A 10,000-nucleotide genomic window follows, 5' to 3' on the forward strand; every position below is an offset into this window, starting at 1 on the left:
GAGAGGGAGAGGGGAAGCGAGTGGAGGGGAGGGAGGAGGGAGAGGGGAAGCGAGGGGAGGGTGGAGGAGGGAGAGGGGAGGCGAGGGAGGGGAGGAGGAGAGGAAGGAGAGGGGAAGCGAGGGAAAGGTGGAAGAGGGAGAGGGGAGGCGCTGGAGGTGGGGAAGGAGGGAGAGGGAAGGAGGGCGAGAGGAGAAGGGAAGGGTGAAAGAGGGAGAATGAGGGGAAACGATGGGGAAGGAGGGAGGAGAGAGAGAGAATGAAGAGGAACGAGGGGAGGGGGCAGAGGGGCGAGGAGACAGATAGGAGGCGAGGGGAGGGGGCAGAGAGGCGAGGGGGTGCAAGGGGAGGAGGTGTTTGAGGGCCGAGGGGAGGGGGCAGAGAGGCGAGGGAGGCAAGGGGGAGGAGTGTTGAGGGGGCGAGGGGAGAGGGCAGAGAGGCGAGGGGGCAAGGGGGAGGGAGGTGTTTGAGGGGGCGAGGGGAGGGGGCAGAGAGGCGAGGGGGGCAAGGGGAGGGAGGTGGGCGAGGGGGGCGAGGGGAGGGGGCAGAGAGGCGAGGGGGGCAAGGGGGAGGGAGGGGGGCGGGGAGGCCGGAGCTCGCGCGGCCCTCGTCTCCCCAGCGCGAGGGAGACGTGTGGGGCCGATCACCGCAGGGATGGTCTTTACGACTACATTTTGTGTCCGCAATCATGGCTGCCTTGATGGCCTCTTGCGAATGAGCCTGGCCTGGGGTGCAGCCGGCGAGACCCCTTTAGAGCAACCCCGCCCCCCTCGCGTCGCCCCGGCACTCCCCCGGGCCTTCCTCCGAGTGCCACCCTCGTCCCTGGCACCGCGGCACCCCTGGCCTCGAGTCGGGCCGCCCACCGGGAGGAGCGGAGGCGCGGGCGTGGAGGCGGTAGCGAGAGGCCCGCCCGCGACCGCCCTCGTCCCCGCGAGACAACCGGGGTCTAGTGAGCCATTACCTGTATTTTACATCTCATTTGGTTATTTCTGACATTCAAATGAGATGCAGTGAGTGATGGTGCAAATGGCCGTGCCTGAATAATATAACTCATCCCCCCGGAGTCAATGACATTTTAATATAAGGACGCTCGCTGCCGCCGCCGCCCCCGTGAGGTCCTCCTGTTACAGTTACGGGCGTGTCGTGGGAGGGCGGGGAGGTCCTCCTTCAGGACGGCCCTTCTGCAGGAGTCCCCTCCACCCCCCCCCCTCCTTTCTGAACCCCAAACCCCACGACTCCTCCCCCAACTCCTGCACTAATCCCCACGCTTTCCTTGCCCTTATTCCCCCATGTATATTCCCTTACCTTCCCCTCTCCCCAACCCACACCCACTGGCCACGCAAGGGCTCGGATGTTGTCTCTGGCTCTCTGTCTGTGTTTGTCTGTCTCTGTCTCTGTCTCCCTCTCTCTCTCTCTCTCTCCATTTCTCTCCCTGTCCTTTCTCTATTTTTTTCGATTTCTTTTTGCTCTCTCTCTCTTTCTATTTTTGTTCTCCATTTCTCGTTCTCTCTCTCTCTATTTCTCTCTCTCGCTCTCTCTCTCTCTCTCTCGCTCTCTCTCTCTTCTTCTCTCTCTCTCTCTCTCCCTCTCCCTCATTCGCTCAACAGTCCAGAGTACTGTTGGCTATCGGGTCTTCCGTCTTTCTCGGTCTCTGTCTCTCTAATTCCTCCTTCTCTCCCGTTATCCCTACCTCTCGGCCTTTATCTCTCTAATTCCTCTTTCTCTTTCCCCCTTATCGCCTGTGCATCGCTAATTACGCTACGGGGAAAACGGAGACTAAATGTACCTTTGTGCAAATAAACCAGGGGAGTGATCAGTACTTTGGCTGCATTGAAATCACCATAATAATATTTTCTGCATTTCGGGGTATTTTTTTTTTATTTCTCTCTATTTCTCGATTTTCTCTGCATCTGTTTGTTTCTGTTTGTGTTTCTGTCTCTGTCTGTCTGGCTGTCTGTCTTACTCGATCTCTGTCTCTCTCTCTTTCTCTTTCTTTGTCTCTCTGTCAATTTCTTCTCTTTTTCTATGTCTGTCTCTGCCTCTCTCTCTCTCTTTCCGCCTTTGCTTCCCACCATCTCTCTCCTTTTCTTTCTTCTTCCTCTCTCTCTCTCTCTCTCTCTCTCTCTCCCCCACACACACACCTTTCTGTCTGTCTGTCTGTCTCTTTCTCCCTCCCTCCCTCTCATTCTCTCCTCTCTCTCTCTCTCTCTTTCTCTCTTTCTCTCTCTCTCTCTCTCTCTCCTCCCTCCCTCTCTCTCTCTCTCTCTCTCTCTCTCTCTCTCTCTCTCTCCCTCCCTCCCTCCCTCCCTCCCCTCCCCCCCACACACACACACCTATCTGTCTCTCTAAGCAACTCTCTTCACAGGAACTTTCCCACGTTCATCATGGTAATCTCTCTCGCCATCGCACGGAGGAGGAAGAGAAAGGAGGAAGAGAAAGAGGAAGAGTTTCCATAAGTCGCTCTCCTTGCCCCTACCCCCTCCCCCCCTTTTTTTTTATATTCCCAACTCCCCCCTTTTCGCTTCCCATTCCTTCGCCCCGTCTCTTCTTCCTCGTCTCTCGTTCTCTTTCCTGATATTCTTTATTTGTCCTCTTTCCTGTTTCTCTTCTTGCTCTCTCACCTGTTCTTCTCTCGCCTTCTTATCGCTTTCTTTTATTCATGGCTATTCTTATTCTTTCCGTTCCCTCCTTCCGTCAGAATTTTCCGATTTCCTCTTTCTCCCTCCTTTGTCCCCTCCCTTCCCCCTTCCCTCTTCTCGTATCCTTCCTTCCTCTTGTTCACTTCTCACTTCCTTCCCCCTACCTCGGCTCCTCCCTGTCTCCTTGCTTCTCCTCCATCCCTATCCCTCTTCTTCGTCTTTTTCTTCTATCCCTCCCTCCCTTATCTCCTTCCCAATCCTTTCCCTCAAGCTTATTCCCCTCTTGCCCCTCCCCCCCCACCTAGGACACTTCCCTCTCCCTCCTCCCTTCCCCTGCCCTTACTTCTTCCTTGATTCTTACCTTTCCCCTTCCCCTTCCCTGCCCTTTACCCCGGCCGTGTCCCTTCCGTTTCTTTCCTCCTGTTCCCCTTCCCCTTCTTTACTTCGCTGTCCCCTTCCTCCCCTCCTTCCCCCATACGTCAACTTTCACCTCCCCTTCCCCATCTTTTCCTGTCGTCCTCTTCCCCTCTTCTCCCTTCCCCCTATCTTCCCCTTTCACCTCCCCCTCCCCTCCTTTATCGTCCCTCCCCCTTCTTTCCCTTTCCCCTACTTCCCCTTTCACCTCCCCTCCCCTATCGTCCCCTTCCCCCACTTCCCCCTTTTCCCTCCCCTTCCTCTTCCCTTCCCCCCCTTCTCCTTCTCCTCTACCCTCCACGTCCCCCTTTCACCCCCTTCTCCTCTACCCTCCACGTCCCCCTTTCACCCCCCCTTCTCTCCCCATCGCCCCACACCCCTACCCCCCCTTAATCCGGGTTGGCGGCGGGTTGGGTGTCCCCTCTCGACTAAATCCCCTTATTGGCGTCATCCTCTCCCCATTCACCACCCTGGGATCCCCCCCCCCTCGTGGTCAGCCGCCGTATCAGCCCCGCTGGTGTCAGTAATGTCAGCGGTGTCAGGGGGATGGGAGGGTGGGGTGTAGGGGGGGTTAGGAGGTGCTCCAGAGCCTTCTCTTTCTCGTCTTCGCTTCCAGTACTTTTTTTTATATTTTCTATTTATTTATTTTTATTTTGAGGGGAATTTTGGGTGTCTCACAATCTCATTCGCTATTTCTATAAGATATTTATTTTTTTCTCTCTCTCACTTTCCCGCATTTACTTAAATACTTGTTTCTCTCTACGCTTCCCCCGCTTCGTTTGTCCCATCTTCCTCCCATCTACCCCTCCCCCCACCATCCCCCATTCTTCTCCCCGACGCCCTCCCCCACCCCAATCCTCTCTCTGAACCGACCCACCGTACCTATTGTCACATGATTCGAGCATTATGGGCAATCTGTCGAAACAACTCTGTCAGCTTGTCACCGTCAGCCGCTGACACTCCTGACGTCCGTGTTGTGTGTGAGCGTGTGTTGGGTTCCTCTTAACCATTGCCCGAGATTTTTTTTTTTTTTTGTTCCTTAAAGGGTATTAAATTTTATTGTAATGCTGCTGGAATTACTCTGCTTTTGAGTTGCCATTTTATGATCCTCTTCTCCTCTGCTTTTCACTGCGATAAGACTGCTCAGCCGTTATTTGTATGGCGGTTGAAAACTTCTTCGAAATGATAAAATATGCAAGACAAAATTAATTCTTCATTGGAAAAAAAACAAACAAACAAAAAAGCCCTGATATTTCCAATGTCAAAGACGATCCAGATACCAGTTAAACCGTTACAGAATCCACATCTAGATACAGCAACCAAAAAATATTAAATATATTATTGTAGTCCCTCCCCCCCCCCCCCGTCTATCCACTGCCAAACCAATTACACCTCAGTTCCTCCTATGCATAAGAGCTATCGAAATACACCATTAACAAGTTCTAGTTCACATAGTCACTACCACTCACAAGAAACCCATCTACCGTCTACCAGATGAAAACCATAGCCCTTACCATGGATTTTTTTTTTATATCTACCACTTACCTCGTTATTATCACTCACAATAAACCCATCTACCGTCTACCAGATGAAAACCATAGCCTCTACCATGGATTTTTTTTTCATATCTACCACTTACCTCGTTATTATCACTCACAATAAACCCATCTACCGTCTACCAGATGAAAACCATAACCTCTACCATGGATTTTTTTTTTTATATCTATCATTTACCTCAAGTTATTATCACTCACAATAAACCCATCTACCGTCTACCAGAAGAGAACCATAACCTCTACCATGGAAAAAAGATAGTTATATCTATCATTTACCTCAAAAAGCCTATTCATCATACCGCAATAGAACCATTTATCTGTCAACACTAGAGAACCATCGTCTCTACCATGTACTACTAGAGAACTATTGTTTCCACTAACTACTATCTACCATACCTATCAATTACCAGAAACAATGAAGAAAGAGAAGTCAAAGAGAAACTACCAATTGCTATCTGTCAAAACCTATCTACCACAAGGGGACTATCGCTTCTACTACCCAAGGAAGAAGACGAGAGAAGCGACTGTGCCAACTACCATCCAACCATAACACATCTACTTCAAGGGAACCGGGAGAAACTACCATTCTACCAACACAACATCTACTACGAGGGAATCATCGCTTCTACCACGCGACAAACTACCATTCTACCAACACCACTTACAAATTACAAATAACAAATTACCAACCAAACACCAAAATTCATCTACCACAAGAAGCTACCAACTAAAATCTACCAAACAGCGTCCACTTCAAGAGAACCACCATTTCTACCAAGAGATAAGCTACCATTCTACCTAATCCCATCTACCGTAAGAGGACCATCACTCTACCACTCGAAGATGATGATGATAATGATGATGAAGAAGAAAGAGGAGAAGAAAAGGAAGTCGAGGGAAAAGAAGAAGAAAAAGAAAAAGAAGAAGGAGGAAAAGGAGGAGGAGGAGGAGGAGAAGAAGAAGAAGAAGAAGAAGAAGAAGAAGAAGAAGAAGAAGAAGAAGAAGAAGAAGAAGAAGAAGAAGAAGAAAAAGAAGAAGAAGAAGGAAAAGGAAGAAGGAAAAGAAGGAAAAAAATAAAGAGAAAGAAGAAAAAGAAGGAAAAAGAGAAAAAGAATAAGCAGAATAAGCAGAAGAAAAAAAGCAGAAGAAGAAGAAGCAGAAGAGGAAGCAGAGCGATCCTCCGAGACGTTTGATGAAGACGTTGATAGCGCGAGCGTGTAAAGGGATTCCCAGCGGCCAATGTTTACACTCGGGATGAAGAGGAAGGCAAGAAAAGGAAGGCTTTTTTTCCGCTCCTCGTTCCGGCCGCCTCTTCCTTAGGACCTCCTTCCCCCCTCCCCCCTCCTCCTCCCCCTCCTCCCCCGCTTTTTTTCCGCTCCTCGTTCCGGCCGCCTCTTCCTTAGGACCTCCCCCCCCTCCTCCTTCCCCCTCCCTTCCCCTCCTCCCCCCCCTTCCCCCTCCCCGCTGATGATCCCTATAAAACGCGAAGGAACCTGTTTCTTAAAGAGGAAAAGGAGATCGCATTAAGGGATTCATTTTTTTTTTTTTTTTTTTTTTTTTTTTTTCTTCTTCAAGAGCCGACTATCATTTGTTATTGGAGACCCGATGTTGACTGAGTGTGTGTACGTGTGTGTGTGTGTGTGTGTGTGTGTGTGTGTGTGTGTGTGTGTGTGTGTGTGTGTGTGTGTGTGTGTGCGTGTGCGTGTGCGTGTGCGTGTGCGTGTGCGTGTGCGTGTGCGTGTGCGTGTGCGTGTGCGTATGCGTGTGCGTGTGCGCGTGTAAGACCTCGACAAGCGCGACGCAAAGGGCGCTCTTTTATCCACGCAGATACGCACGCATGCGCAGACGTATATGCATGCGCCTTCCTTTTCTTCGTCGCTGACTCAACATCCGGCGAAACTAACCGATATCCGAGGCCAAGACGAGTCCCGACGACCGGCTTGGGGCGGCACGCGCTTTGTGCTTAATCCGGGTATTCGGCGCTCGCATTCTTAACCGGATTATTGTCTCCGTGAAGCTACCGGGCGCTGCTTACCGGGTTCTCTGTGCTGCCTACTGGGCCCTCGATGCTAGCGGGCCCTCCATGCTGTCGGGCGCTCTATGTTATCGGGCGCTCTATGCTGTCGGGCCCTCCATGCTGTCGGGCGCTCTATGTTATCGGGCGCTCTATGCTGTCGGGCGCTCCATGTTATCGGGCGCTCGATGCTAGCTGGCCCTCCATGCTGTCGGGCGCTCTATGTTATCGGGCGCTCTATGCTGTCGGGCGCTCCATGTTATCGGGCGCTCTATGCTGTCGGGCGCTCCATGTTATCGGGCGCTCTATGCTGTCGGGCGCTCCATGTTATCGGGCGCTCTATGTTACCGGGCGCTCTATGCTGTCGGGCGCTCCATGTTATCGGGCGCTCGATGCTAGCTGGCCCTCCATGCTGTCGGGCGCTCTATGCTACAGTTTCTTTATGCTGGCGGGCCCTCTAAGCTGCCGGGCCCTCTATGCTACCGGACCCTTCGAGCTACCGGGCCAACTATGCTACCGGGCCCTGCATGCTGTCGGGTTCTCTAAGGTGCCGGGTCCACTATGCTACCGAACTCTATGCTACTGGGCCCTGCATGTTACCGGGTCCTCTATGCTACCGGGCCCCCTCTATGCTACCGAACTCTATGCTACCAGCTGAACCTTCTGTGCTACCGCCCCCCCCCTCTATGCTACCGGGACCTCCGAGCTACCAGGGCTTCCTCCATGCTACCGGTCCCTGCGTGCATGACCGGTGATCGACATGCCATAATTGTTCCTGTCATGATCTCAATACCGGACCCGATTTTCAGAGGTATTCCCCCCGCCCCCCCCCCCATGCAGACGTCTCCCAAGGTAACAAAAGCCCGAACCGAGATAGATAAGATCGATTGATAAGAGGTACATGATACTCATCGGATAAAAAAAAAGTGATGATATGACTTTGCGAAGCGAAAGGGGGAGTAGGGTAGGGGGCGGGGGCGGTGGACGGCGGGGGAGGGGGGCGGCGAGGGATGGGGATGGAGGGGAGTGGAGGCGGGATGGGATGGGGATGGAGGGGGCGGGGGCGGCGGGATGGGGATGGAGGGAGTGGAGGCGGGGGGATGGGGAGGTGGAGGGGCAGGGGGCGGGGATGGGGGATGGAGGGCGGTGGGCGGCGGGGCAGGGGGATGGAGGGTGGAGGGGGGCGGGGGAGGGGGATGGAGGGGGGAGGGGAATGGAGGGGGGAGGGGGGTACTTACCATACTGTGTTGGATCCATTCTGAGGTAGATGCTGTCGTCTCAAAGAACGATAGTCCGGGATCCTGTGGAAAAAAAATAATAAAAATAAATATAAAATATATATCCATCTTAGTGAATCAAAATCAAGACATTTGTACTTCTATCTATCTATATCTATATCTATATCTGTATCTACATCTAACTATCTCTCTAGATATATCTCTATCTATGATTACAGCTATCTATCGAAAGGCCTATTTACATATCTATATATCTATTTATGTATATTTAAGTGTGTATGTGTGTTGTGTGTGTGTGTGGTTGTGTGTATAAGCGTGTGTGCGTTTGTGTGTGCGTGTATATTTACCCGTCCCTTATGTCTAAAAACTTACAATATACATCCAATCATATAATTTCCCCCCTAAAAGGTCACGGAAATGAACTAACCAAAGCATTACTAAAAGGTCAGGGAAATTCACTGTCAGAATTTCTTACATATATCAAAATAAAATACACAAACAAAAATATCTAAAGGTGACCATTCTTTACCATAATGTGATGATATAAAATATCTAAAACACAGAATTTAGAATTATTTCATAGTCCTAATAAGTTAAAGAATATACATACTAGTATTTTTTGATCTATGCTAAACCCAAAGTTCACCGTCATTCCCTACAAACACGAAACAAAACGAAAAAACAACAACAGATAAATTAAGTAACATAGAAATAAGCAAACAAACAAAAATCCAGTCGGTCTCAACACAAATACCTACAAATAAAAAAGAAAAAGAAAAAGAAATAAAAAATAGGTTCTCTGCATAATAAAAATAAAAGTGAAATTAAATTTCCATAAATTTTCCCATCGTTGTAATAAGATAAGAATGAAAAAAAAAATATATATATATATATATTTCCATAAATTTTCCCATCGTAAAGACAATAAGAATAAAAAGGGCAAATTTCCATAAATTTTCCCATCTTTGTTATCAAGATGAGAATAAAAATGGTAAATTTCCATTATTCTTCTCCATCTCTGTAATAAAAGTAAGGAATAAATAAAAAAAAATAGGTCTTCAAAACAACACAACAAACCCGCTCCGCCGTCACGTGACCTCTTTCGCACACGGCGGAGGGGTGACTGAGGAAGGGGAAAGGCTCGATCAGTAGCAACTGGAGGAGGTGTCATGGCGTCTGATTCTATTTTTGAAAAAAAAGAAAAGAAAGAAAGAAAAAAAAAAAAAAAAACAGATGGGGTTTATTTTGATGATGTCACAAGAGTTACGGATGCTCTGTGAATAAGGTCGATCATTTTGTTTTCAATTTTCAAAAATGGATGGAAAATAATGATATTCATGGTTATATTTTCAATGAACAGGCATTAAAACAGATGCCATGACACCCATGACACCTCGAGTTGCTACTGATCTAGCCTTTCCCGAGAGGAAATTACCCGCCGAAAAGGTAACATAAAAAGTCATTGTTGAAAGTCCTATTCGTAATGCAGGTCGAGGCCTTTTTTTATTTATTTTTTTAATTTACGAAAATTCCTTTTTTTGTGGTTGTGTTTTGATGGAATGCATTTTGGTAAATGATTTGTTTAGTTGACCTTTTATTATTATTATTATTTTTTTTTATCTTAAAGGAATTTTAAAATGATTTGTTTTGTTTACATGTGCTTATTTTTTCACTTTTTTGTGGAGTAACTTGTGCTAATTTGTATTGGTATTTCAACACGGTGTCACGGCCGTTTTCTCTTTCTGTCGGAGGCGCCATCTGCTGTTGCTGAGAGGGTTAAGATCTCAGTTTTTCTTGCTGATGTTTACATACATACATACATACATACATATATATATATATATATATATATATATACATATATATATATATATATATATGTATATATATATATATATATATATGTATATATATATATATATACATATATATATATATATATATATATATATATATATATATATATATATATATATATATATATATATATATGCGTTCGTGTGTGTGTGTGTGTGTGTGTGTGTGTGTGTGTGTGTGTGTGTGTGTGTGTGTGTGTGTGTGTTTGTATGTGTGTGTGTACATACATATATATGTATATGTATATGCATATATATATGTATGTATATATATATATATATATA

The 10,000-nt window shown here is 47.8% G+C and overlaps 1 protein-coding gene across 1 annotated transcript in view; it reads right to left on the minus strand.

Moving 5' to 3' along the window:
• ci (cubitus interruptus) overlaps positions 1 to 7,923 on the minus strand; it is a 404,515-nt gene extending 396,592 nt beyond the window's left edge. Inside the window, exon 1 of the mRNA XM_070124718.1 lies at positions 7,860 to 7,923. Within this exon, the coding sequence (XP_069980819.1) occupies positions 7,860 to 7,878 (19 nt within the window). The 5' untranslated portion in view covers positions 7,879 to 7,923. The remainder of the gene's footprint in view (positions 1 to 7,859) is intronic.
• Between the last annotated feature and the right edge of the window lie 2,077 nt (positions 7,924 to 10,000).

This window comes from Penaeus vannamei, chromosome 8, assembly GCF_042767895.1.
Source record: "Penaeus vannamei isolate JL-2024 chromosome 8, ASM4276789v1, whole genome shotgun sequence".
NCBI lineage: Eukaryota > Metazoa > Arthropoda > Malacostraca > Decapoda > Penaeidae > Penaeus > Penaeus vannamei.